Source organism: Siniperca chuatsi, linkage group LG22 (genome assembly GCF_020085105.1).
Source record: "Siniperca chuatsi isolate FFG_IHB_CAS linkage group LG22, ASM2008510v1, whole genome shotgun sequence".
Lineage (NCBI taxonomy): Eukaryota > Metazoa > Chordata > Actinopteri > Centrarchiformes > Sinipercidae > Siniperca > Siniperca chuatsi.
In genome coordinates this window covers 4,009,473-4,037,270 of record NC_058063.1, presented here as the reverse complement: position 1 = coordinate 4,037,270, position 27,798 = coordinate 4,009,473, and the positions used below count along the sequence as shown (strand labels likewise).

The following is a 27,798-nucleotide window of genomic DNA, read 5'->3' as shown; positions in this document are numbered from 1 at the left end:
GACAACAGAGATCCCATCTATAAAGTTGGGGAAATGCTACTGGAAGAAAGCGTTTGTGGATATTAAAAAACAAGTATACTGAGTAGGGGTGTAAGAAAATATCAATACACTTGAGTATCACGATACTGACTTTTGTGATACTGTATCAATTTTCAAAAACACTGTAGCAATTTTAAATTACTGAGCGCTCCCCGGTACTGGGGGCAGTGAGCGCATCTTGCAACAAACAGAATATAAGGGCATGCTAACCACGTAGCAATATATATATGCTGCACACCCATTTAACAGAACAAAGCTAAAAGCTAATGCCAACCATTTTTACCTAAATGAAACACAAGTCAAACACCAAGCAACTGACTGAGCATGTAGCAAAAAGCATTGTTATTTGTAACATGGCTATATGGAAATAAATAGTGTTTTGAAGTAAAACTCCCAGTAAACAGTCAACATGGCCAAAACATGGAGTCCGCCTGGGTATATCTTGTATAAGTATAAATTGTATCATAAATGTTGTATTTTAGTGTCTTTTCATCAAATTTACAATTACATTTGTAATCTGCGATGTAATAAAGTGCACGGCGGAGTTGGGCTTATGCGTAGGAATATGGAACTTCTACGGTTAGTGCCAATGAAAATGGCTGTCTGACAGCAAGGTAAAGCGGTGAAAATATTCTTAATACAGCGTACACTTAAACTGATATTGATTTTTTTTTTTAGGTGGCAAAAACATGTTTTTCTGCTGCCCCCGTCCCCAGCAGTGCATTGCTCTGCTTCCCTGCCGGGACTCCTGTCTGCATCTCCAAATTGGGGGCGAGCTGACTGTCAACTACTGTAGGTAATACGCTGACTATGGATAAGTACCTCATTCAGCCTCACTTTAAAATACCCAAATTATCCCTTTAAATTTGAAGGCACATATAAAAAAAGGTCTCCAGAAGTGTGAGTGTCACAGACACGCCAGGTTCCCCTTCACTCCGCACTCCCTCACCTGAGTACTGATTCCCTTCACCTGTTACCTCGTACACACCTGCATCCAATTAGCACTCCACTCCCCTATAAATCCCAGCTCCTCACCACAGTCTGTGTCTGGTCTCGTTTAGACACAGAATAGAACGCTTGTTCCCCTGACTCTACAAACGCCTCGGACTTACTCTGCCTAAACGAAATCTCCTACCAGCACCCAGTACCTCAATCCCGGCTCCTACGTACTCCAGTCCTCCGTGTGTCTTCAGTCTCCCGTGAGTTATCCACTCCAGCTCCTGGTCCCGTGTGTCTCTCGTCTTCTGTGTGTGTGTGTGTCGCTCCGGTGTCCAGTCCAGTGTGGACCGAATCCCCTGTGTTCTGCCACTCTACTCCAGAGCTCCACGATCTCCAGATAAAGGACAGTATACTCCCCTCCATTATCTATTCACTCTCCTTGTGTTGCAATAAACTATATCATAACCTTCCTTGTGTCTCCGGTCAGCTCTGTCCGTAACAGTGAGAGCTAACCTAATGAATTTTAGACATATTAGACATCAACTGCCTCGAGCACTTAGCAGTTGCTAAGCTCTTTTTGCACTCAATGATTTTCTCACACTTATCTTACTGTGCTGAAAGCAGGTCCCAGGCAGGTGTGACTACGCTCAAACCAACATACGTGACACAATGAACTAAACTAAACAATACAAAATGAAGGTCAGGAAATTGATTTCTGGACATTTCCAAGATTACAATCACTGTACCCAGAGTAGTTCACTAGTCTGTACGTGGGTGTGTGGATGATCTGTGTGTTCAAGTGAGACGCAGAGACAGAGAGGGGGTGCAACGGTGTATCAGTGTAATTTAGTTCTGCTCACGCAGTCACCAGACTGAAACAGCTCGTTACAGCAACTGCTATACGACCTGGACTCTTTCCTTTTCCTCCATCCACTCTTTCTCCCTCCTCTCTCTCTCTCTCCTTCCTACACTCGTTCACCTTCTTTATCTCTATCTCTTCTCCTTATCACTAAATTTATCTTACTTTCATTGGCATGACATACAATTTCAACACTGTGATCTACAAACTTGTATTTACTAAGAATGTCAAGTCAATAGCCAGATTATAGCCATAGCCATGGCTGGCACAAACATATGATGGCCAGTCCCTGATAAAGGCTAAAAACACTGAGGGGTGGACTACCTGTGGGGTTTAACAGTGATTAAAAAAAACGGTAATGTAGAACGACTACAATTGATTGATGAATTAGTTATATATTAAAGCCGATCAGGAAAGGAGGAGATTATGACCTCTGGGCTCATCAGTTTTTAAATGTGAAACATCTGTGCAGGAAGTGTTGAGTTTCATTGATAGTAGCTTAACACCAATCAGAAAAAACTGCAAAGTAGAACAGACTGCAATTAATTAGTGAGTGAGAACAGTTTTTCTGTTGAAAAGAGAAAATCGGAGCAACAAAGTAGTGGGTATACCATGACTGTTGTATAATTTTACTGTGAAAATACATATTATCCTTAATTTAACAAAACAGGAAAAATGATAATGATAATATGCAAAAAATGTTTGCATAAATACTTTTTTTTTAAAATCCAGATGTGCAAAATAGCAATCAGTTTTAATCTGTCGACCTGTGGGCAAAATAATCATGTATGTGCAATATGGTTAAATTAAACGTTTTGCTGGTTATTGGGATTTACAAATCATATGAAACAACTGGGTGCATCTAATCTCTTGAAAATACAGTACGGCCTTGGTTTGTGTGTGTGTGTGTGTGTGCGTCCATGTGCGAGTACACACATGCTCACTTGATTGTGATTATATATGCATATAAACAGGGGGGAGCACACTGCAGCTCAACAAAATATAATTACGCATGCAAAATATTTAGCATATCAAATGGAAAAACAAAACACTACAACTCATGGTGGGATCTGTTGGGTCTCTGTAATTAATATTATAAAGAGTACAGTCTAGACCTGCTCTATAGGAAAAGTGCAGTGAGATAACTTCTGTTATGAATTGGCGCTATATAAATAAAACTGAATTGAATTACAAGAGGAAAAAACACACTCAACCTTGACTAACAAAACCTATTTCCATTTCTACTCTTAAATGTAAACTCAAGTTATAACCCTAATCTTTCCATCCTTGTGTGGTCCTCGTGAGTATAGACATACAACTCTCACTGAGAGTGGAGCTTCAGACGGAGAAGCACTAAAGCTGAGGTTCAGGATTAGTGATCTTTCACCAGGGAAGCGTACCATGAAGCAAATCTCTGTCTTCACAACATTTTCCCTCTAGTCTTAGGCAGAGAATTAACACCAAAAAAATGACTTGCTGGTTTCTACTTTGAAACTCCTTAATAAAAACACGGCACACAATGTGACATGTGTTAACCTGGTTAATTGGGTCATTCACTGAGGACCTGTGGAGGCTCCGGGAGACTAAGGAAAGGAAGCGAGAAGGAGAGGAGATATATGAAGAGAAAAGGACAGGAAAATAGGAGGAAAAAGGGAAGAGAAGAGAAGGGGGGAAAGCAGCAAGAAAGAAAGGATGAAGAAAGAGGAGATGGAAAGAGTGTACATAAGAAGAGAGGAAGGGAAGACGTTACCTTTCTTTAATGGTGCTGAAGAAACAAAAAGTGTGGAAGGGTTAGAGGAAAAAAGGTTTTTTAGAGCTTCTCTTTAACTAGCAGAAGTGGGCACAGAGCTAATATAACTTGTATCAATACACAGCAGCATGTGGACAATTGGACAGCCAGCCACAGATAACAATCCAGTCTCCAGGAACGATCAATCACAGTACAAAAACACACACACAAAACACACACACACACACTCAGGAGAAAGTGAATTGATGAATAATTCACAGAAGCTCATTGATCTTTGTGTCTCTCCCCTTCTCCCCACATAGCAGTAATCTGATCCAGGTTTTAAGTGCAGAGTTAGCTCTCAAGGTAGCCGCACACATTCCCATGATGCATTTGAAAAACACAAAGGACAACATGTCCTATTTCCTCTTACAGGGTCCCTACAAATAGCTCCAGTAGACATTTGTTCACATTCAAATTGTTACTGAGTTATTATAAGGACACATACATCATAAACTGCACACCCTGTAAGACCACAATACAGTAAGTTGGCAATTAGAGAGGATGCATAGCTGATGTGAAACTAATTTTGACAGTATGAATATGAATATTTCTGAATATTCATATTCATACTTCAACAATCACCACAAACGATGTGTTCACTGTTGTCTGAAGTGTTTGGTTCTGACTACAATGTTGTTTTAATCTATTCTCTTTCCCGCGAGAAAGCACAGAACTACGGGAGAGAGAAGATGTCGAGTTAGTAACATGCATTAATGGGATAAAAATGCATACAGATGGAGAGGGAGAGGAGGAGAGAGGAGCTCAGTGCATCATGGGAAGTCTCCCGGCAGTCTAGGCCTAGAGCAGCATAACTAAGGGATGTTCAGGACTCACCCAAGCCAGCCCTAACTATAAGCTTCATCAAAGAGGAAAGTCTTAAGCCTACTCTTAAATGTGGAGATGGTGTCTGCCTCCCGAACCCAAACTGGGACCTGATTCCACATTAGAGGAGCTTGATAACTGAAGGCTCTGGCTCCCACTCTACTTTTGGAGACTCTAGGAACCACAAGTAACCCTGCATTCTGGGAGCGCAGTGTTCTAGTTGGGTAATAAGGTATTATGAGATCTTTAAGATACGATGGTGCCAGACCATTAAGAGCTTTGTAGGTGAGGAGAAGGATTTTAAATTCTATTCTGGATTTGTGCAGAGAAGCTAATATTGGAGAAATATGATCTCTTTTCCTAGTTCTTGTCAGTACACGTGCCGCAGCATTCTGGATCAACTGGAGAGTCTTAAGGGACTTATTTGGGCAGCTGGATAATAAGGAATTATAGTCCAGCCCAGTTTTTTGGCATCAGACTGGCCGATATATTTTTATCTGATATTTAAACTCTCAAAAATGTATACAAGTCTCAAATAGCCAGTATCGGTCAGGATCTAGTTAAGGTCACCTTAACCACCAAGGGGCCTAAAAGGAGTACCTTGCTCAAGGACTCCAAGGTCTCCTCATACTTCCTATCTCGAGGTCAATGGTGGAGATTTTAGCCTTTGAGACTTTTTCAACCTTTTCAAGCTTTCCGACCAGTTTAGTTGTTATACCTAGAAACAAAAAACTGATGTCATGACAATGTTAAATGAGTCCCAAATTCACATACTATATCTTGTACAATATCTAGAATCTACATTAGAAACCATGCATATACCCAATCATTTTCAACAATATCTTGCCTCTAGATGCCCAATAATAGCACTCAATGACATGCATTCACACTGTGAGAAACACAATTATTAAGTCATTGTCTCCATAAATCTAATCCTCTCCTGCTGAGGTAAGCTCCAATCCATCACAATTTTGACATTTCCAGAACAGCTACTAGGTTTATCCAGTTTGCAAATGGGAAGCAGTTCAATGAGAAGAAGTTCAGGTGCCTCAAGGTCTTGCCACAAATGGTAAGTATGTAAAATTTATTTATAAAGCGCCTTTCAAAACCAGTTACAAGGTGCTGTACAATGCAAACCTTGAAGAAAAATACAAAATTAAAAACAAGAAAACATTAAATAAAGAACAATAAAACTACACAGAGGGCAAACACAGAAGTCGAACACACAAACAATAAAAACTACAATAAAAAAAACTACATAGGAGGCAAGCACAGTAGTTGAACACAAACAATAAAAACTACGTAGAGGGTAAAACACACATTACAGGACAAAGTGCTTACGGAACAGGTGGCTTTTTAACAGCTTCATAAAACATTCAACTGACTCAGAGTTATTTAGGGGAAGGTTCCAGAGGGTGGGAGCCACAACTGCAAAAGCTCGGTCACCTTTGGTTTTCAGCCTAGTTCTCGGGACAGCCAGAAGACCTTGGTCAGTAGACTTAAATGGTCTCACCGTGGCTAAGGGACACAATAATTCAGAAATACACAGTGGGGCAAGCCCATGTAGTGCTTTATAGGTGATTAAAAGAATTTTAAAATCAATTCTGCAATCTATGGGTAACCAATGTAGACTGGTGTAATGTGTGACCTATGTCGTGTTAGTTCGTTAAAAGTCTAGCAGCCGCATTTTGGACCAACTGAAGCCTAGACACAGAAGAGCGGCTCAGGGTTGTGAACAGTGAATTGCAATAATCAAGATGGGAGGAAACAAAAACATGAATGATTTTTGCTCTCAGGGACTATGATAAGGACTTCTGTTTTGTCGGGGTTGACTTGGAGAAAGTTATCTGACATCCAGTCTTTGATAGCTGTTAGGCAGTCTTGCAAGATGGAGGTTACTGAGGTAATTAGATTTGAAGTGAGGGTAAAATGAAGTGTGAGATCGACATTGAGGATTGGTGTGGCGTTTGCAGTGATGCAAACATTATACAGAACTGCTATGATGAAGAGGGAATTGAGTCTGAAGGTGAAGTTCTCAATTGACCAATGGCTCCATGTTCTAACTTGCAACGGTGGTCATGAATACAGACTAGTGACTGAAAGATTCTGTTACGGTTTACTAAAAGGCTTGACTCAAACGCTGGACTCAGACAAGGGGTATGAAGGTAAAAATGTTTATTAATAAATACGGAAATGGGGGAAGAAAACCGGGATTTGGAATCCAGAGCAGGCAGGGACGAAGTGGAGGTAATGGCGGTGCAACCACTTGCCTTTTTACATTTCATCCTATAAAGAATCACATGAACAGTTCCCTTAGTTAGCTCATTTAACTACACGGGTGAAGTTATTTAACCAACATGCTACAGCTGCATGAACACAGCCTGTAATTCTGTGTACTGTATTGTAGAGTGTAAAATGCATGGCTGACCTTGATGGCTGTTGTCACACCTAAATGTCACACACTCAGCATGTTCAACACAGAAGAAAAATAGCAGACTGCTGCATGCTGGAGCTGTGAGGTATGCAGGGAGGAATGAATAAAGTATGACTCATTGGATATGACAGATCTTTGGAGAAAAGCAGTCTGCAATAGGAAAGCCTAAGGGCGCTCATTTCTTTTTGAATGAGATATTTTACATTTCTGTTGTGGTTTTATGCTATAATTCGCTGGTAATACATATACCAAGGGTCCTTTCTTGCTTTTGATTGAGCTAGAATAGCAGTTTTACCTGCTTCCAGTGTTTGCTAAGCAAGGCTAAACACACCAATATCTTTGTACTCGACACACAAGAAATTGATATCGAACTTCTCCTCTGACTTTGGTAAATGGCAAATAAGTATATTGTTAATGCTAGTTTAACTGTAAAAACTTTCACTTCTGAGTTATGTCCAATGATGGTGTAAATGCAGTTTAAGCAGGTTTTCCACCCTAAAAAGAATAAAACTCCATATATATCATATATATAGTGTACTTACAGTATTGCATGATTTCAGTAGTTGATCAGCTTCAATCCAAAGACATGAGCTATGTTCGAAAGATGTGACCAAACTATTCAGTCATAGGACAAACAACATGCCACTCCTGCCTCCATCAAAGGCTCAGCAAGCTGCAGGGAAATGTCACAAACCCACACCACATTGCAGGGTTAATTACTACTCTGTGTGTGTGTGTGTGTGTGTGTGTGTGTGTGTGTGTGTGTGTGAGGTCAGCCAGTATTTATCCCAGTAAGAAGAGGTGTGGTGTCAGCCAGTCTGGATATACCCACCAGTTGAGTCCACTGTTATATCATTCAGCAGCAGCAGCACAGGCATGACAAACAGCTAGAGAAAAAAATAACTAAAATACTTTACTCAGTTTACACAATCGGTCTTTTTCACAGAAGACATGTTGTCATGTCACAGTAGGAAAAGTTGGCAGTAACAGAATGAATGATGGCTGAATTGCATTTAGCTGCTTCAGTTTCAGGGTCCTGGTGTTGTTCATGCTGGCTCACTGTCACACTGGGACACTTGAATAGAACAGAGCCATTGTCACTGTTAATAGTAACTCCTTGCTTTACCTACTATGACAAGTCAAAATGTCTGCAATGTCATCAACCTACACGACAACAGCAAGTGTGTGCAGTGATAGCTCAGCCTCGTCTTCGTCTGACACCGAGACAAGGCCGAGTAAAAGTGCCGTCAGTTCCGAGACGAGACAGAGACCTTCGAAAAGCGGTCTCGAAACCAAGACCGATCTCGAGCACTACAACACTAGTGGCCATCATCAGCGGATGAAAAAGAATTTCCAGCAAGTGGACGGCTTGTGCTAAGACTTTTTGTCAAACCTTTATAAAAATCAATTCACACCATCCTGATATTAACAGATACTAATTAATCATGATCATCATTAGGTTTGAAAAGATTAGGTTAAGTAAATCATATCATATCATTGAAAATTTAATAATTTAGGTATTATTTGATTAAGATGATGATTAACAGATTAATATAGAATAGGTTATTAAAATAATCTTTAGTTACAGTCCAATCATAACCTATTGCTGATTTTAAAAAAATTGGTGTGGTATTCATGAATTCTGTACAGTAATATATATACACAACAACTAAACAAACTGCCAACCCATTACATGTAAACCAGATGGAGCATTGGCTAATATCAGCCTGGACTTGATACAAACACACGCACACACTCACACACACACACACAAATATCCTCATGTATTATCTCCAGATATTAACACATCTATGCAAATGCACTGGTATTTTCCCTTTCTCTTCTTACTCTATCGTCTCCCCTCCACAAACTCTTCGTCAAGCACAAACTGCACATGTGTAAACACACAGATCATCAGTCCTGACAGAGAACACACAGCGAAGCACACACACCCTGGAGGCACATGCCTTTCAGCGCAAAACTCCTGCACGCCGCTGCTACAGCTGTGACACGCATTGTTTAACGGAACAGAGCAACAGCAACAGTGTCACAACTGCCAAAAGATCTTCATATATGTGTGTGTTAGAGGGTGGGCTTAGTCGCTCACTAGCTAGTACCTAACCAGGAGGTCCTGATTCATAGCTGGTGCTAATGTTAGTTATTCTCTTGGTCAAAGGTTTTGAAATGTTCTACAGTGACTTAAAACACTGAGCTTAATGTTAGCAGCAATAACGCGTTGTTGGTTTTGGTCTTTTCATGGGACAGAAAGACAAATATGAGTAACACCCGCCTTGGCCATTCAAAACATAACAACAACTCATTAATTTTGTTTCCAAAAAATGAAATTATAAGATTGACATCAATCTCATGTCTGGGTGTTCAGTACGGAACTGGAGTCAGGACGTGGTTAGCCTAGCTTAGCATAAAGACTGAAAGCAGATGGAAGCAGCTAACATGACTCGGTCCAGTTCAAAAATACACCTGCGACTGTAAATCTCACTGATTAACATGTTGTATTAATATGTACACAAACAGAAACGTAAAGTAAAAACAACAATATGTGGGAAGTTACATGCTGGACCTATTGCTTGACCAACAACAGTTTATCCGTCCACCCGGGACTTCTATGCAGTGTTTCTGACTATAGAACCGGTTCAGGTATGGTTGGTGAGCACAGGTTTAATAGAGGACTCAGTACAGGCACGATGGAACCAAACCAGGCAACCTCACTGTGATGACAAAGCTGCTGCTCACAGTCACTGCGCCCGGCTGTTGTTCGCCAACAAATAGTTCCAAAACGTAACTCCCCCTAAAACCTCAAATTTGTGTTTTTACATTTCTGTTTGTGTAATTAAATGTATTAATTAGTGAGCTTTACATGGGTGGGAAGACGTGTTTTTGAACTTTGGACAGAGCCAGGCTAGCTGTTCCCATCTGCTTCCAGTCTTTAAGCTAAGCTAAGCTAACCATGTCCTGACTCCAGCTCTGTACTTAACACATAGACATGAGATTGATCAATCTTCTCATAATAAGTATATTTACCAAAATATTAAACTATTCCAAATTTCAATGTCACTAAAAACTTTAAGCAAATACTAGCAGAGACCTCTGCAGGTTTCCATTCCAACCACATGTGTCTTTCCACACGTTGAGCCCAAACGGAGGAACCTTGGGTCCCGACAGAGTCGGATTTTGTGTCAGGTTTGGACTATTTTGCTGCGTACAGCTTTGGGTTTGGGTCGGGTTTGGGTTCATCTTCAAACGTAATTTATTAAAAATACAAACAAATGGTGTATAGCTAAGAATCACAACTAGGAGGCTGATGTGTTTTTCTCGCTCGGCTGCTTAATTACAGTCTAAATGCTATAATCCACTGCAGCTTTATGTCAGAGGATCGTTAGCTAGCTAGTTAGCATACAACCTGAGCAACTGTAAGTTGCTAATTCAGATTTAAAAGTTCACTGTTTATCCATTTGTCACACAAGTGTTCTTATGAATACAAGGTTATGCAGTGGTGAATGCCAAATGTAGTTCTGAAGGATTGGGAGCGTGATAAGTATTATTATTATTATAAGTGTAGCGCCTTTGTTGGTGAGAGTTTCCTACGACAAATTCTGACTTGAAGGGACAAACTTTTTCTGGGGTTTTTATAATAAATCTGAATTTGGGAGTTTCTGACCTCTCTGGAAAGCAGCCTAGTATGGTCACTAGTTCCTGATGTGGTGACCCCTGAGGGTCCTTGAAAGAGATCTGGGGAGTCCAAAATGTGAGCTCATATAACATTAGTATTAAGCTACTCACATGCTGGGTTTTGGGTCTTGATTTTGGTAGTAGCAGTCGGGTTCAGTAGTGTGGTCTCAGTTTTTGACGCCTGCCAAACTGTAGCTCAGGATCAACTGTGATATTGGGCTATACAAATAAAATTGACTTGACTTGATGAGTGTGATGTGTGTTGAGCGGACATTCCTCATCATCGTTTTTCCTTGTGAACCATTGTACAAAGCCACAGGGCGGCACAACTAATAGATTTAATGTATGTTATATTGATCCCAGCTGTCTTCCTCTGAAGAACCAGTCGTGAGGATATCACCAAAGAGTCAGCAGGTTCACACCGTTAGGTTTAACTGTAAACAGGCAGAAAACAGCTTGAGACGCAGTATTGATCAGACCTCTCTTTATGTGACCTGTGGCAGTAATCTGAGCTGGAATTAACAGGCTACTCTACGATCATCCATCCCTATTAGTCACTGATAATCATTCCCTGTGGCGAAGGGGCTCAGTGCTGTCAAAGTGTCTCAGATAAGGAGATACCTGGGAACTAAACACAAACCCTGTTAACAGTCTAATCTAATGTAACTCTTTAACTTTTTGCTACTGCACGGCTAGTGATGAACAAAAGATAAAGTGTAATTATATTTTTCTGGAATTGAAAGAATGCAGACTGGCCTGCGGATTGACTACACTGCTGAGCTTTCTATCAGGGTGTGTTCGTGCCAAGCCCGTTCTGAGAGGTTTATTTAAACTTGAGTGCACCACTCCTGTGGTTTGACCAGGTACACAATGTCAAACACAGGTGGCACTAAACAACCACACTAACATGCCTGTAAATACAGATGTCAGTTTTTTTCTCAAAAGGGAAGTGTTTTTGTTTTTTTTGGGAAGTTCATTCCCGCCTCTAAACTCAACACAATAAAAGGAAACAATCCCAAAACACAAATTTCCCAACCCAGTGAGATGATCAGTCACCAAAACAGAAGTTACTTAAAAGTCCATGTAACTTTTGTTTCCAGGGCCTGTATCACTTGTAATTGAACACCCAGCTGCAGCAAGATAAGCGTTCCTGCTGTGCTTGGAGGTGGAGAAAACCAGCTCTGCATGGGAACCAGCACTGTATACAGAAGCTTACTGTACATGTTTTCAGACACTCCCTCTTCAAAATTCAATTCTAGCTACATAGCTATATTGAAATCCAACTGAATGTCTGTGCACACACACACACCTGATACTGTTTATCAGGAGCCGCTTGTCCCTACGTGTGGAGACCAGCTGTCATCACACACAGGTAGAGATCTGAAATGAATTTTCATGCTCACGGACACTCACACATCCAGCCAACATTCTTCAAAAGTTAAAAGGTCAAACTTCTGAAAGGCATCACAAAGAGGGGAGCCAAAGTCCCAGACGAACGCTTGCAGTTTACAGCTGCGTGCTAATGAGTTTCTCTTTCTGTCTCGACTGCCAGACAAACCGCAGCACTCTCATTAGCTCCAGCAGTGCTGCCGAGCACCGACCGGTCTCCCCATTAAAACCAAGGGGCCAGCCATGCTTTCTGTTTTGAAGAGCTAGATGCATTAATGGGCTCCAATCGCTGTCCTTAGTAATGTTTAGCTTTGACTAGATTTACTGCATAGTCAAGTGTGCTTTATGCACCAGTCAGTGTTATACTGTGGTCACACAGCGGCGGCAGAACGGGAAGAACTGAAAAACCTCCCTCACATACTAGTCCAGGATGGCTACCCCCATTGCGAGCCTTATGGTCACAACAGACAAAAACACTAAATTAGCTACAGTACTTCTATCATATTCATATATATTATTATTAATATATATATTCGTGGCGGCTAGTAGTGAAACCAGATACAAACAAATGGTGTATAGCTAAGAATCACAACTAGGAGGCTGATGTGTTTTCCTTGCTCGGCTGCTTAATTACAGTCTAAATGCTATAATCCACTGCAGCTTTATGTCAGAGGATCGTTAGCTAGCTAGTTAGCATACAACCTGAGCAACTGTAAGTTGCTAATTCAGATTTAAAAGTTGACTGTTTATCCATTTGTCACACAAGTGTTCTTATGAATACAAGGTTATGCAGTGGTGAATGCCAAATGTAGTTCTGAAGGATTGGGAGCGTGATAAGTATTATTATTATTATAAGTGTAGCGCCTTTGTTGGTGAGAGTTTCCTACGACAAATTCTGACTTGAAGGGACAAACTTTTTCTGGGGTTTTTATAATAAATCTGAATTTGGGAGTTTCTGACCTCTCTGGAAAGCAGCCTAGTATGGTCACTAGTTCCTGATGTGGTGACCCCTGAGGGTCCTTGAAAGAGATCTGGGGAGTCCAAAATGTGAGCTCATATAACATTAGTATTAAACTATTTCATTCACAAGTAAGACACACCACAGATTGTTGTTATTAACTAGCGGTCACACAAGCATTCCAACATGCATCTAATTTAGATTTGATCCATTATGACATTTTATTTACAACTACACCCCGAACTCAGACGCTCTGTGAATCAAGAAGTTGTGGAACTCGTGTTCTGCGATGGCTGGAGCACTGCGTGTGTTTATTTGCGCGCGTGAGCCGAACAGTGCACTGCTGCTGCTGCAGGACTTGAAATGAAGACCAGCCTCCTGTTACATTTGTTGAATCCTCCTCAGGGACAAACCAGGTGTGACAGCAGCCCGCCGGGAGGCAGGCCTGCTGTAGACCACAGCCATGCCTCTGTAGACCAGGAGTGACTGCAGAGCAACATGATGAAAAGAGCCACCAAAGCCACTGTGGGCATTTCTACATCCTGTCTAATTAGCCCACATGACACTGATTTTCCCAGGGACCAATCTGAATCTGTCTTAACGTCAGACAACCTCAATGTTAACTGTAGCGTGGCACATCTGGGTGCACCCTGATGCTGCCTTCATTAGCAGATAAAGGACCACAAGATACAGTATGTAGTAGTTCTCTATTGCAACACATTTTAAATGCATAGTAGGCCTAGACACATTTTACACTGGGGAATATTATTGTGCTGCCAGAGCAGATGAGAAATAGTGTGAATTAGGACAAAGCAGCGCCGCTCACTGGAAGCCCTATAGGGATATTTAAAGCTCCTTACTGGGATTGTTGCCAACAAGACTTGACCCAGTGCGAGAGGAATGGTCTTACCAGTGCTGCTCATGGTGCCAGTCAGATGTCTCCTCCAGTCAGATGATGCACAGTAAATAAGCCACTATCCGCATTGACAAGTACATGGATGATGGCAGCAGCAGAATGAATGCAGAGAGCCCGGCTGTGCCCCCCCCCGGCTGCTGAGACCGCAGAGCTCTCCCGACACATCCGCGCTGAGAGGACAATGTCCTGCATACACTGCAGGGCTGCGCCGCCTCACTAAAGGCAGACAGTGCAGGTTGGGTGTGGGCGCACGGTGGAGAAACGCGACCACAGTCAAGCTAGATAGAAGAGCGAGGAGGGTTTCCGGTCTGACATTTCAAAATAAACGTCCTACTGAACGTTAGCTCTCTATTCGGGTTTGCAGAAGTCCGCGGGGTCTTTGAGGATATTTTAGGCAGCTGTGCAGCAAAATCTGGTACAGTTCTACTTATCAGTTATTTAAGTAATTAAGTCAGAAACTTAATAAGAATTAACTGACCGAAGTGACGGCTTCCCTAAACTGGTTTCACTATCTGGTCAAACTAAGTTAGGTCTAGTGCTGGGCTGGTCTTTATAAAATATAACACAGTCATTGATAATAAAAATGTACCCTATTTAGAACTGTGGTAAGTAATGTAAAAATAAAGAATATGCATACAAATCAAATTAAATATCAAATGAAATGAAATGAAATAACAATGAAGTACATAGGGCACATGACATGTGTCAACTTCATGCCTAAAGACCCCCAAACCAACCAGTAGTACTATGTCAGTTTGTTTGTGCTAATTTGATTAAACACAATTTTATTTCAGAATATGAACAATGTGAGCACAATATAGGCTAAAATAAAACAACAAAGGAATTAATGATTGAAAGTGATTCAGTTAATAAGTGACAAGTGATCACTAGTTAAACCTAAAGAGCTCAGAAACATCTAGACTACATTTTCATGACAACTGTGCAACTCCATCTGCTGAGGAAGATCTTGAGATATGATCAAAAGCTCCAGAACAGCTCCTGAGTCAGACTTGAGGTGAGATTTTTTTGTCAGATGAGTTGAAACTATATTTTCAACACAGGGCTGTTCTGCAAAATGGGCTCATAACAATAGGTAGGCCTAATGACATAAAACGTTTAGACTTTGTTTGTACTGTACTTTAGTGGTGTACATTGTCAAACAAATTAGCAGTTAATCAAATTACCTAAACCAACTGACAAGCAGTGAAACTGGAGATTTTGGGGCCCTGGGGCAGTTTGCTCATCCAGCCATTTTCCCCCAAAACATTTTTTACAGCGTGTAGCTACAATACACACACACACATATATATATATATATATATATATATATATATATATATATATATATATATATATATATATATATATATATATATATAAGGTAATCACTAAGGAAATGCATGGCAGTTGCCAGAGAGAGACAACATAAGATCATTATGGGCAAAAATAAAGAAATAAGAAATCTGTTTGGAAGTCAAACATTTAGAGAGATTTAAGCCCATTTTACAGAGCCTGTTGGAGGCGGATTGTTCTGTGGGAATAAAAGGTGCAAACGGACCTTCTGTCGCTTTCAGCAGGTATTTCTGCCTCCAGAGCTGCAGAGTCTGGATCTGTGGTTGTGGGCCACCTGCTGCCCCCGTGTTCCTGCTCGACAACTGCTACTACAGTTGTTGTTATTGGCTCTGTTACTAATACTGACATTATTATTCCTATAGCTGTCATTCCTATTATTACTAATTTATTAATATTAACACTACAATTACTATTCTACTATTTAAAAAAAAATAAAATTCTACGTGGTCTTTGCATTGTGCCCCCCCGAGTCGACAGAGCTGCGGAGACTGGTGTTACCTTCAGTAGGCTACATGCTAATTGTTCCGTTCCCCAACTGTATCACAACTTTTATGTTTTTACTTTGAAGGAGTACATCCACCGCTTCCTGTCTTCTGTCGGGTAACAGCGGCCATCTTGTCTCGGCTTTGCTTCAGCATCCAGCAGACTGCTCCTGAGCAGAGCATCCTCGGGCTGACGGCGCCACTGCGCTGCCGGCAGGCATACATGGGAATTGTAGTATTTAAGAAAGAAAACGCCCATTGTAACGAGCAGCGTGCTGCTGATTTTGGACTCAGTGTTAACAAACTGCACTGTGAACGAGGCTGACGGTGACAGAACTGTGTTTTAATGTTTAAATTAAGGACACAATGGCTAAAGCTAGATGCTTAGTGCGTTCAGTTGTTTGAGTTATTTGAATCTCATCTGTAGAGAAGCACAGAAGGTGCTGAGCATCATACTGCTCCTTTCGTTAGTCCTCTGTGAGGACAGTGGTTCTTAAAAAAGCTTTTCGGAACAACTGAGGAGGAGGACCTGGAGGAAGATGAAGACTAGACCGATCAGGAGATCACTGCAAAGCATCCAGAACAGAGCTACCTCACTATTCTTTCCTTTGATTTGAAGCACTTCAACATGAATCAGCAAGCATACAGACGTCATTCAGCAGCGACAGGCTGCATTGGTATGCACCCAAACGTCATTTAAAATTATTTTAAATATATAAGTAATAAAGAAATGAACTAACTAGAATTGTAAAAATATTTACAGAATAAAGGATACGTTTAAAAAAGCCAATAAGTAAACAATCTTAACTCAAGCTCCACTTACTAGCTTTTTCAGGACCTTTCAACCTCTCACAGTCTTCCTCAGCGGATGCAGTTTGCTCAGCATTATTTCTCACTTATGATATGTTCAGGGGACTCGCCAAACAACTTCCTCTCTATCTTGAAGAATCTATGTATGAATTTACTTCTGTCAAAAAAAAGCCATTTATTTTAGTGGAAGCCATGCGGGGGTGAAGTTTATCTTTTAAAATGATGAAATTCACAATAAAACAGAGTTATTAATACATTCAAATGTGGTTCTAATGTCATTACCTCCAAATACAACATAACGCCCAGTTTGGCTGAAAATAAAGTGCCAAATATCAGAAGAAATCAAATCAAATAAACGCATAACAGATCCTGGCTCCGTTTTGATGTAAGGGAAATAAGCTTTTAGTGCGACCGCATGCTCATGACGTCAAATCTGCGCGACAAGAAACGGCATGTCAGGCTGAACGCTCGTGCTAAAACGTTTAGTGTAACGTTCATTAACTGTGTAACCTTAACGGCACTGATATGACCGAGGCTAACGACGACAGTTTTGGAATAGAGGTTATTCTTCCAGACGGCGATAAAACAGCGCCATGTTGTCTGCATGGTAAGTACATGTACAGGACAGCCGTAGTAGACTGTCATAAGCGTAACACCAAACTGCGTTAGGAAATCTTCTATCTCAAAGTTGCTTTGCTTTTTTATATATGTACACTCTTTACACAATATTATTCATGACATCATACGAATGAGTAACGACTTTTAATACATTCGGCGTACGGCTACAACACAAAACTGCTCGAACTGCAGTAAAATATCAACTAAAATGGCTTTACACTCCAAGCCATCATGGTGTATTTTGACAGAAGTAGACTGTGGGAATAACAATAAATATGTACCTAATATTTAGCTATGTTGTAGCTGAATACACCCCGCCTCTTAACCGCCTAACAACGTAAATGTCAACAGTGAATGTTTGTGTAAGCATTTAGAGTTATACATTTTACAAAAAATCGACTCACCTTTCAGTGCCAGGGAAGGACCGAGGGTCACTCCTAACACAATCACAATACTGTGTCGTGTTTTGCCAGGTCCAGCCTTGCTATTTGAGAAAGTTTGCAAAGGAGGTGAGAAAGGCAGGAGGTTTTATGCCTGCTCAGCCTGTAGGGACAGAAAAGACTGCAACTTTTTCCAGTGGGAAGATGAAAAGGTAGGCTCGCTGGAATTCTAATTGTCATTTATAACAAAATGTCTGATACCTGATTGATCCGCCGAACTCTCTGTCATTTTAATTGATTTGCTTTGAAGGTGTCAGAGGCCAGACTGTTGGCAAGAGAAGCAGAGAGCCAGTCAAAGAGACCTCTGTTCACCCAGCAGGAGTACTGTAGCAGGTAAGAAGTCTGTAGCCCTGATCCAGGACACATACAATGTATCACTGTCCTGCATGGCTGTCTTCTCTAGCTTGGACATCTCAGTCACAGATCCTTTTATTTAATGTTTTACTAGTAGACAAACTCACTGGGCGTTAGGGTAAAGCTACGCCAGGCAGCTGTAAAGTAACAAAAAACAGGACTTGTTTGGATAGAGAAAGTTCTCTTTCATTACAGTCAATACAACTTTAAGCACAGGGCTCAGTGCTGCCTCCGATGGCCGGAAACTATATTGCATAGATTTACTTTACAGATTATTTACATGGTTTGCTATTATTGTCTGTATTCACAACATTATGAGCTTGATTTACTGTAAGCAGACTTTTTACAGGATTGAAATGGTTGTAAAGTCAAGTTGGCAGAAAGTGAGCATATTAATGGACACTTCCTGAAAGGTCTGTCATTTGTCCCTCAGGTTTAGAAAGTTTGCCTCCCTCCCGCTGGACGAGAAGAAGTTCTGTCAGGACTGTCAGATTCTGCTCCTGCCGGGAGAGCTCGAGGCCCACTCCTCTCACAGATCCACGGCCGTCACCGCGGCTCAGCTGAGGAGGCCCAGTGTGCTGCTGCGTCCTCTGGACAACAAGAAGAGCAACGCCCAGTACCTGTTCACTGACCGCAGCTCCCACTTTCTGCTGGACACCCTGGCTGGTCTGGGATACAGAAAGCTGCTGTGCGTGGGCACGCCCAGGTGAGGGAGGTATTGACTTATCTCGAGAGAGAACATCCTGTCTTAAAGGGTCAGTTCACCCAAATCTTCTCTCTTACCACCATTACTATCTAGCCATGAAGTTTAGTTTTTGTTTTATTGTTGGGATTGAGTTTTAGAATTTCAAATGCATTGCTCAAAGACTAAAAAATAAAAAAATGTAGTAGTTCTGATGATGACATCACCAAAACTGCCCAATCAGCGAGTTACTGCTCGGTCTGTATGACTTCACGTTTGTCCGCTCTTGGTGCTTCGTGACATGGAACATTAAAGAGACCACGACTAAAAGGCAACAAGGTAACTTTTGGTCTGGACCAGCTGAACTGAACTACACGCGTGAAAGCGACCCATGAAAACCAAAACAAACAAAAAAAAAAAACACTTTTGAGAGGTTCTAAACTAAAAGAATCAAATTCATTTGGGGTCAGAGGACAGTTTTAGTGTCCTGTGTGGTCTAAATGCAAGTTTTGAGGTTTTTCACCATAGCAACAGTAACATTTGAGAGAAAATACACAATACTTTACTACTACTATTAGAAGTTTCAGCTACAGTCACAAAATGGTCAATGACAGAGATTTTAAACAGTTAGCTTTTATTTAATATTCAGTCAATAGTTGCTGTTTGTGCCAGACTCCAGGAGCTGATCAAGTTACGAAACCTGGAGCTGAAACACGAGCCAATGAAGAGTCTGCTGCTGGACATTGACTTCAGGTTAGTTTGTCTCATTTGTTATCATGTATCATGATGTACTCTACTGTTCAGAATTAATGGCATATATATATACACATGGGCAGAAAGGACTGCACGCATCATCATTAGCAAGACATTCAGATTGAGTCCACGTGACTGTCTCTGGAGTGACTGCAGTATCACGGAGTGTTGAGGTGACAGAGCTCCAGGTGATTTGGCCACATCTGGTTCTCTGGTGGTCTCAGGAAGCGTATAGCAGGGTACAGGGGCTCGGTGAACTGGTGATGAGCCCTGTCAAACACCGGCGTCACGGCTGCAGAGAACCTCTGCAGGACAAACATGGAGTCTGCGTCGTAAAACATCAGCTGGCCCTTGTCGTAATTCACCCACACTCCGACCTTTCGCAGCGGCGTTTGCCCGACGCCCTGGCACGCTACATGCCGGTCGTTGTGCCAAGCAGAAAGATGGCCGTTACGAAGCTCCACGCACCATGAGTTCCTGTTTCGGCCCAGTTTGGCACCCTTGTCTCGGCCCTTCCTCTCCAGGCTGGCGTAGGCCACGCCCACAGCCCAGGAAGAGCAGCTGCGGACGTCGACCTCCCAGTAACTCTGAGCGGCTGTGACGGGAGACGAGCCCAGAGCGCAGCAGACTTTATCAAACTGAAGAGGATGCTCCGGAGCTGAATGGGCAGAGCCTGAGAAGGACAAGCTCCGCCCCTCTGAGGTCACTGTGACCTGGCTATGGCACGTCTGCCTGTCAATCACCATGGGGGAGGAATCTGAAATTAAACGTAGAATCCTTAGAATTGTTGATGACATTTTGACCTTTGGCCATGCATCAGTGTTAATGTGCACATTTAATACTGCGTCCACATGTCACCTGTTTGTCTTTGGCTCATTTAAGTTCACAGCAGGTCTCCTGATCACAGTTTTGTGGCAACCTGTCATTGCAGCCAGGCACTGTGTGCCAAAATCATAGGCGCCGATACTTTGGGTGCTTAGGAGCTGCAGCACCCACAGTGTCGCAGCAGAGTTTTAACTGTGAGTTAAACCCGTGTCTATTGCTAGTGGCCTATTGAACCTTTTTTGTGTCGTCCAGCAGTCCCCAGCAGGTTCGGACCGCTCACGCAGTGGTTTCAGTCGGTGCTATAAAGCGTGTCTACGTTTTTATTCAAACGTAAAGCAGACCCAGGTAGAAGCTGTAGGGACTTGCAGTGAGCAGTCAGTAGAGATATAAGCCCCAGCGTGCTTTATGGTCGATTGTATTACTTTGTTGCTTGTTTAAACTGCTTCAAATGTACTGAGCCGAGCATGTGAACACGTGTCTGGTCGTGTGTATGTTTGGGCAAAACTACCCAATCTTGATGTTTTTGCCAGAAATATTTGCTTTGGAACCGAATGGACTTGGTGGTAATTTGGTTATCAATTATCTAAAGTGGTGATGAAGGTAGTTATTTTGACTGATAAACTGATCGACTTGGCCTGTGGCAGTTTGTAGGCTTTATTTTTATACGTATATACGCTCGGTTGTGTTTTCGTTCTTTAGCCTACCCTCATTGATATAAATGCGGTGGACAAAATAATCCTCCAAAATGGCCGTACAGTTGAATCAAGACCTCTCAAAAACAAGAAAACTAAAACTACACACTTGTGACATTATTCTCACCTGACTTTACTCACCACGACACCCTGCTGCCCAAACTCAGTTAGCCGCTGTAAGCGATTGATATAATGTGGAAATAATGGCCTCGGTACCTAACAGAAGAGTCTTCCTCTGCAGCTGAGCTTTCAGTTGTTTGGAGATGGAGGATAATGTTTGAAGGAGCCTTTCAAATCTCTCTTCATCCAGTCGGATTTCCTTCTCAGAGGCATCTGGCTTCTTTGGACTGCGAGAGTGAGCACAGAGATTATATTATAATGAGGCCGAGAGGTCTGAAGTAGATCTGAAAACGTAACGGTGCAGTGTTTTACCTCAGATTCTCAGACTGACCCTGAGGAGGAGACACAAACAGAAATACTGATTAAACACCTACAGTTACTGTTTGTTTAAACAGTGTTAGTGTGCAGCTCCTGGATCACACCTTCCTGTCTTCCTCTGCTGCGGGGCTCTTGCTCAGCGCTCTCTGGGTGCTGCTGATTCTCTTAGTGACCTGGTCCTGGTGTTGTTTCCAGTCCCTAAGAACCTGGTCCAGTCTGGTCCTGGTCCGTCTCAGGTCCAGCTCCAGAGAGTCGAGGACGGCGTGCTCGTCCTGCTTCAGGGTGCATCGCATGCTGTCGAAGCGCTCTCGAACCTGCTGCTTCATCGCCTCTGTGCTCCTCTTCAGGGAGGAACATGGAGGGCACGGGGTCAGATGTTGAATACACACCAAAGGACTTTATATGCTATATGTCATCAGCCTATTTGCAGTGCTCCTTGTTGGTGGTCTGATGTGTGCTTAGTGACTGTTTGAAGTATTGAGCTTGTGCTCCCATACTTACAGACAGATCCGCCTTGCGTTTCTTCAGAGACTGGATGTGCGCCTCGGTCTTGGACCTCTCTGCCTGCAGCTCCTTCATACGTCTGGATAGCTGCTCCTGCAGAGTACGGAGTTACAGCCAGTTACAAGTATTTGCATAAAAGTAGATTATTTGATTATCCAAATAGTTGCTGATTAATGATGTTGATTTACTGATTGATTAATCAACTAATCATGTCTTTTTGCACTTTAAGAAAACAACAGCAAATCCTGTAGACTGAACACAAGAAAATGAAGATTATCTTCATCACCTTGACAATAAATAGCCAGCATAAAGAAACACAAAGCAGATACACGAAACACACACGGGATGTTGCACAGAACGCAGCAGACGTTTCTGGGGACACTTAAAACTGATGAACTAGTAATTAGTAAAAGGCTCACAGTAGTATCCTCATTGGTCTGTTTCTTTACATCTTCACATGAACTATTTCCAACAGCATTTTCATTTTCATTTCTGACTCTGAGTCCATGCAGTTGAGACGGTTTGTGAAATCATTCCCATCACTAAGCTGGGAAAATATCCCGCTCCGTGCGCTTCACCACACTCCCGTTTACCTGCGAGAGCTGTCCAGCTTTGGCTAACTTCCTCTGTAGTTTTGGGGACCGCGGGAAAGGCTGAACAACCCTGTCACCGCTGGAGTCCAGTGGAGTGAAGCGCAGTCCGTCCTGCAGTGCACTGTGGATGCCTGCAGAGGGCGCCGCAAGACCACCCTGTGCCGACTGAGCTGCTGTGGACTGTCCATTACCAACAGATGACGCCTCTTCTTCTGCCATTTTTCTGAGGACTGAACAAAACAACAAACATGTATTAAAGCTCTGCCTGAGCTATTTTCTCCTTTTGCATGGTTCAAAGCATTTTCTGTATATTTGCCTGAGCTGTAGAGGAACCAATTCTTCAGGTTTTTGGGAAGTCTGTGAAAAGCTGTCTGTTCTGAGCCCATGCCAAGCGTTTTGCAAAAACCCCGTCCGGGACTTGGTCTCATTTTCTCAGCAGATTTACTTAAAACCAAACCACTGAAAAACAAAGTCGTTTTCACAGCTTTCTGTAGGTTTAGCATTTAAAATAGCATATTTTGCATATATGCATCTTTCAGTCAGACGGTTCCCTGTTTACTGTGGAATCATTCTTTAGACCTCCACATGCTTTAACAGCAGTATATTCATTATGCATATTCAAATAAAATGCAGACCAAAAAAATTGTATTCTTTTAGCATTATTAAATGTTTTTCTAGCAGTTCTTACCCAAGGTCTCTCTGTGCTGTGTCTCTGCAGTTAGTTTCTGTGAAGAATGTGCAGGGTAGAAATGCAGAGAGGGTGTGTTCCTGTGTTAACAAGCTTGAGCCTGCAGCACACACTCAGATACCTCGTCGTTATCTGGATACACACCTCAGGATCCACTGAGTGTTGGCTAACTTTGTGTGTGCGTACAGTGGATAAGTTCAAACTTGCTCTTGTTTTCCAGCCTGCTGTTATTAGACAAAGGAAACAGAACTAAAGACAATCTGTTGCATTTGAAAGCCGTCTGAATGTTGACTCTATAATGCTGAATAACACGATTTCTGTTTCAGATACGCTCAGTTCTACAGCCCGGATGAATTCTGTCACTACAACATGTTCAACCATCACTTTTTTGATGGAGAGGTAAGAGTTAAGCATTTCTGTTTCATGTGTTTGACTTCCAGGTCAGTATAATAAAGCTCTGTCTCTGGTCAGGCTTCCAGTGCAGTGGTGCGGGCCTTCCTCAGAGAGTGTGACGGGGAGAAGGTGGTGGTGGTGGCTGACCCTCCGTTCGGCGGCCTGGTGAAGCCTCTGGCCAATAGTTTCTCTCAGATCTCACAGACGTGGAGGAAGCTGCAGAGTTCTGGTCGGTGTCACTGTGGAGTTTCAGGTTTTATCCTTTTACATTTGTCATATATTATTTTCAAAGACCGCTCAATTCCCTGGTACATTTAGTTCAGATCTTTGCTGTTCCACAAAACAATTAGGGGCGCCCCCGTAGCTCACCTGGTAAAGTGCGCACCATTAAGGCTGAGTCCTTAATGCAGCGGCCCGGGTTCCATCCTCACGCCTTTCCTGTCGATCTCTGCAGCTATCAAATAAAGGCAAAAATGCCTGAAAATAGAATCTTTAAAAAATACGAAACAATAACACAATAGAGGACATTAAATTGTATATACCATACATAAAATACAATAAGAGAGAGTGGTAGGTTAGAAACATGTCATTTAAATGTTGATCAACACTTTCAAGTAGAATGAATTTATTTTTGGCAGCAGAACAAGCCGTAAACACATAATTGACATATTATCATTGTATAAAGGTTTATTGCGGTAATGTGTTAGCAAACAGTTGCCCATGCACACGTCTCACAGAAGTGAACCAACATTCGCATTAATTTGAGGTCATGTTTGTGTCCAACATTCTCGCTCTCTGTTAGCTCTGTGTTTGGTCTCCACCAACTCCTGAGAAACATAGCTGGCTCTTTAGCAGCTAGATGCTCCACTATGTTCACCAGCGAGTCTCTAACTGTGTCTGTCTGCTGTCTGCTGCTGAGCAGCTCGTGTACAGTGGCTTTATCAGCTGCTGCTGGAAACAAGGCTGATGAGAGCGGTGAACAAAAACAGTACATCTGCGGCCCGTAAAACCAAAACAATGAACTGAAAGAGGCTAAACGGCTCTGTAGAGATGAGGAAAACTGCAGAGTTGGGTAACAATTCTCCGTGGGTTTGTCACTGTATGTGACCCCTTTCACATTACACATTTGATCCATTGTTCGTATAAAAATGTTGACTAGCTTTAACCTCTCATACCACCAAAATGACGTCAAAATACAAAATATTAATGAATGAATATGAATGATTCTGCTACTTCTATTTTAAATTAAGAACCCCAAGTCCAGTGTTTGAAGCTAACATCCATGTGTTTCTGTGTGCAGACAGCGGTAACGCTGACATGCCCATGATGTGGATCTTCCCATATTTCTTTGAGCCTCGCATCCTGGAGTGTCTCCCCTCATTCACCATGTTGGACTACCAGGTATACTGGCAGTGCATCACTTTCAGCTATTGATTCATAAAAGACTTAATTAGCAGATAAATATTGATTAAAAACAGCTTTAGAGACTGTCAGGATTCATGCAGCACAGTACCCATGTGGGATTTAGTTGTACATCTCCAGCACCTTATTTTTCATTTAAACACCTGATCCACAGACTGCAACGCCACAGGGAAATAAATCAGCAGGATGAGGCCGCCGACAGAAAGCGGGACAGTGGTTGCACATGACCAGGAGATAAGATGTAGAGGGAAACTAAAGTTGAATAGGCCTTTTTTCACAGCAGACATTTTGACTTGTCAAACACAGGTGTAACCAAAAACATAATTCAATGCATTGAAACATTACTGAAACAGCCATCGTTAATGTTATCAGTGACACCTGAGCTTTGCCTACTATGACAAAATGTCTGCTGTGGAGACGGTCTGGGGATCGGATCCACTTGGGAACGATGAAGATACAAGAGTGCTCTGATGCTGCAGGGCTGTCAAGATTAAAGGTTCAAGATGGGCAGACTTTTGACATGGAAGAAAAGATGAAAAACTGGTTATTCTCATCAGTCAAATCCAAAATATGACGAAGCCTATCTTCTCTCAAGTTCACGGTTAATATAGCAGGACAGCTTTGTGTCTCATATAAAAGCTGTGGCAGTTCAACTTGCATTTTTCATTTTCCCAGTTTCTTCCATTGCAGGTTGTGTTCTTGATAATGTTATTTAAATCAAATTCAACCTGGCTCTTTTGTTACTACTTTCCCCAGTATTTGTACGAGTCGATAAAGGGTTATGATTATGAATGGGAACGCTGTAGTGGATTTGCGCAGTGATCCTAGATCAATATTTCAATATTGACTGTAGGAGGTTTCTGGACCGGGCTGTAGGTCTCCAACAACTTCATTCAGAGGCTACATGTTTCCTTGTGGACTATAAACTGTGAAGTAAATATTTGGTTTGTTTCCAACCAGGTGGATTATGACAACCATCCTCTGTATAAACATGGGAAGACAGGCAGGAAGCAGTCTCCTGTCAGACTCTTCACTAATATTTCACCCAGAGACGTTGTCCTGCCCAAAGAGGAGGGCTACAGGTATCGGCACACGTACTCTGCCAGCTCTAATCCAGAGCCTGACCGACACACCGGCTGATATAATCTTACCACAGATATGGCAGTATCAATGTATAGAACAACAGATTTCAGCACAGAAATGCCAAAGACATGAGGTAACAGAGAAACAGTGTCACGCCGTACATATCTTGGTCACAATTCTGTAATAACCAAGCTTCTTATACATCTTTGATTATGTTACGTGTTTGTGATAAAAACAGCATATCAGGGACACATTTCGGGTGGAACTCAAAGTATTGTAGTCCGATACCCAGCTGTAAGAACCGTGCAGTTCAAATGGCTTCTGTGCTGAAGTCGTGTTAAAAGGTCTTATTACACTGCGTGGTTGAATACTCGATTCTGACTGGTCAATTACGGCATTCTACAGTCTGTTATTTCTGAAGAGCAGACCGCTGCGATGGACACAGTTCCGAACATAGACTCTGGAGTCCAGTCATATCAATCTGCAGAGAGCAAAAAAATCTTTTCAAAATCCTTTTTAAATCAACATTTGGTATCAAATTATTGATTTCTTTAGTAAGTGTCATTGTAATAAGCGGGATAATGTAAAGCGAGCCGGTCATTATTGCAAAATGAACCCCTTCAGGGTGATGCTCCGCGTCGGGGTCTAGAATCACTCCTGAATAATGAGCGGCTCGCTGGACATTATCCCTTTCTTGTGTCTTCTCCTCCTCCTGTTAGATTTTGCTCTGTATGTCAGAGATTCGTCTGGTCCCTCAACAAGCACTGTGCTAAGTGCAATGTCTGCCCGTCCAAGGTATAAAAAGACAGCTACGTACATAACATTTTGCTAACTCTAATAAAGGCATATGTTACAGCTTCTGTTTTCTCAATCTGTCTCCCCAGGACGGCCGAGAATGGAAGCACTGCTCAACATGTGAGAAATGTGTAAAACCATGTACGTAAATGTATACATAATCACTTCAGATACACACTCTACTGCATGTCAACACTACTTTACCTTTTGTCTTGTATCAATGTGTGTATCTATTTTTTTCCCTCTTAGCCTGGAGACACTGCCAGTCCTGTGGCCGCTGTGCCCTCCCAGACCACCCATGTGGGCATGGTCAAGTAAAGGAGGGCTGCTTCAGCTGTGGCAGCCTGGAGCACAAACGCAAAGCCTGCCCCCTCAAAGACACACACAGGGTCAGCAGGTGAGTTCACAGAACAGCCCCTGTTAGCGGTGCAATCTTTTCAACAGCTAACGACATTCAACACACGTCTTAACTTGTTCTCCTGCATCTGTGTGTCTTTCTGTGTTTTGCCCCTCCAGCCGTCGGCCCAGCGCCAAGAGTGGAGGTAAAAATGTATCCCATAATCCCCTCTTCAAGCCTAAAGCTAAGAGGAAGTCTGGAGCAGCTCGCAGAGCTAAGAAGATGGCTGCTCTGTCTGTGTGACCTCAGCAGTCATGCAGTATCTCGTCAGCTGCGTAATCTCAAGCAAAGAGTTTTTTAAACTCAAATGTTCTTAAAAGCGTTGGCAATTGTATTAGAATAAAAAAAGTAATATAAAAAGAGAATTTGCTTTGTATTTTTCATTGAAATGCAGACACCCAAAGTTGGTATTTATTCTGTATATGGCAGCCTTTCTTAATCTGAAGAAAGTAACACAACAGTTCTTATTTTCTCTTAAATAGCAACCCTTTACCGCCCAACTTGTTCAATACATATTTGGATGAAAGTAAAAAACTACAGTTAAAACTGCATACTTTTTTTTCTTCATATTATGATCTTATAAAGTTATTGCAGGTCATTTGTTAGCAAACAGTTGTCAAACTCCTATTTCCGAGGTC

General features: G+C 42.0%; 3 protein-coding genes and 1 long non-coding RNA gene across 6 annotated transcripts in view; 1 reads left to right on the top strand and 3 right to left on the bottom strand.

Annotated features, from left to right (window-relative positions):
• The window catches only part of ablim2 (actin binding LIM protein family, member 2), a 122,285-nt gene extending 108,181 nt beyond the window's left edge, over positions 1 to 14,104 (bottom strand). Inside the window, exon 1 of the mRNA XM_044183428.1 lies at positions 13,833 to 14,104. Within this exon, the coding sequence (XP_044039363.1) occupies positions 13,833 to 13,845 (13 nt within the window). The 5' untranslated portion in view covers positions 13,846 to 14,104. The remainder of the gene's footprint in view (positions 1 to 13,832) is intronic.
• On the bottom strand, positions 4,924 to 8,323 carry LOC122869965. Its single transcript, XR_006376458.1, has 3 exons — positions 7,428 to 8,323; positions 6,880 to 6,963; positions 4,924 to 6,737 (listed from the first exon to the last, which is right to left on the bottom strand). It is a non-coding gene; the product is annotated as an uncharacterized LOC122869965 (long non-coding RNA).
• A 2,789-nt stretch (positions 14,105 to 16,893) lies between the features above and the next one.
• zcchc4 (zinc finger, CCHC domain containing 4) lies at positions 16,894 to 27,525 on the top strand. 2 transcript variants are annotated; one of them, XM_044182838.1, is made up of 13 exons: positions 16,894 to 17,090; positions 17,575 to 17,693; positions 17,792 to 17,874; positions 18,329 to 18,601; positions 19,250 to 19,330; positions 23,397 to 23,469; positions 23,542 to 23,692; positions 24,764 to 24,864; positions 25,846 to 25,967; positions 26,688 to 26,763; positions 26,853 to 26,904; positions 27,013 to 27,160; positions 27,280 to 27,525. In XM_044182838.1, the coding sequence occupies exons 1-13, from the start codon at positions 17,009 to 17,011 to the stop codon at positions 27,401 to 27,403; spliced, it is 1,485 nt and encodes a 494-aa protein (XP_044038773.1). In that variant the 5' UTR covers positions 16,894 to 17,008; the 3' UTR covers positions 27,404 to 27,525. The 2 variants fall into 2 exon arrangements, with proteins under 2 accessions (XP_044038773.1, XP_044038772.1); XM_044182837.1 differs by having other exon boundaries at positions 23,542 to 23,716.
• Positions 19,348 to 23,224, bottom strand: si:dkey-219e21.4 (E3 ubiquitin-protein ligase TRIM62). 2 transcript variants are annotated; one of them, XM_044182839.1, is made up of 7 exons: positions 23,071 to 23,224; positions 22,383 to 22,612; positions 21,787 to 21,882; positions 21,390 to 21,626; positions 21,280 to 21,299; positions 21,064 to 21,194; positions 19,348 to 20,087 (listed from the first exon to the last, which is right to left on the bottom strand). In XM_044182839.1, the coding sequence occupies exons 2-7, from the start codon at positions 22,599 to 22,601 to the stop codon at positions 19,489 to 19,491; spliced, it is 1,302 nt and encodes a 433-aa protein (XP_044038774.1). In that variant the 5' UTR covers positions 22,602 to 22,612; positions 23,071 to 23,224; the 3' UTR covers positions 19,348 to 19,488. The 2 variants fall into 2 exon arrangements, with proteins under 2 accessions (XP_044038774.1, XP_044038775.1); XM_044182840.1 differs by lacking the exon at positions 23,071 to 23,224 and having other exon boundaries at positions 22,383 to 23,047.
• Positions 27,526 to 27,798: the final 273 nt, after the last annotated feature.

Bases quoted from the DNA above. Each gene is read 5' to 3' on its own strand.
- zcchc4 (XM_044182837.1), top strand. From the start codon at position 17,009: ATGACCGAGGCTAACGACGACAGTTTTGGAATAGAGGTTATTCTTCCA. The intron at 17,875-18,328 runs GTAAGAAGTCTG...TTTGTCCCTCAG, and splicing joins CAGCAGGAGTACTGTAGCAG to GTTTAGAAAGTTTGCCTCCC. The intron at 23,470-23,541 runs GTAAGAGTTAAG...GTCTCTGGTCAG, and splicing joins ATCACTTTTTTGATGGAGAG to GCTTCCAGTGCAGTGGTGCG.
- si:dkey-219e21.4 (XM_044182839.1), bottom strand. From the start codon at position 22,601: ATGGCAGAAGAAGAGGCGTCATCTGTTGGTAATGGACAGTCCACAGCA. The intron at 21,627-21,786 runs GTAAGTATGGGA...TCCTCCCTGAAG, and splicing joins AACGCAAGGCGGATCTGTCT to AGGAGCACAGAGGCGATGAA. The intron at 21,195-21,279 runs GTAAAACACTGC...TCACTCTCGCAG, and splicing joins GGTCAGTCTGAGAATCTGAG to TCCAAAGAAGCCAGATGCCT.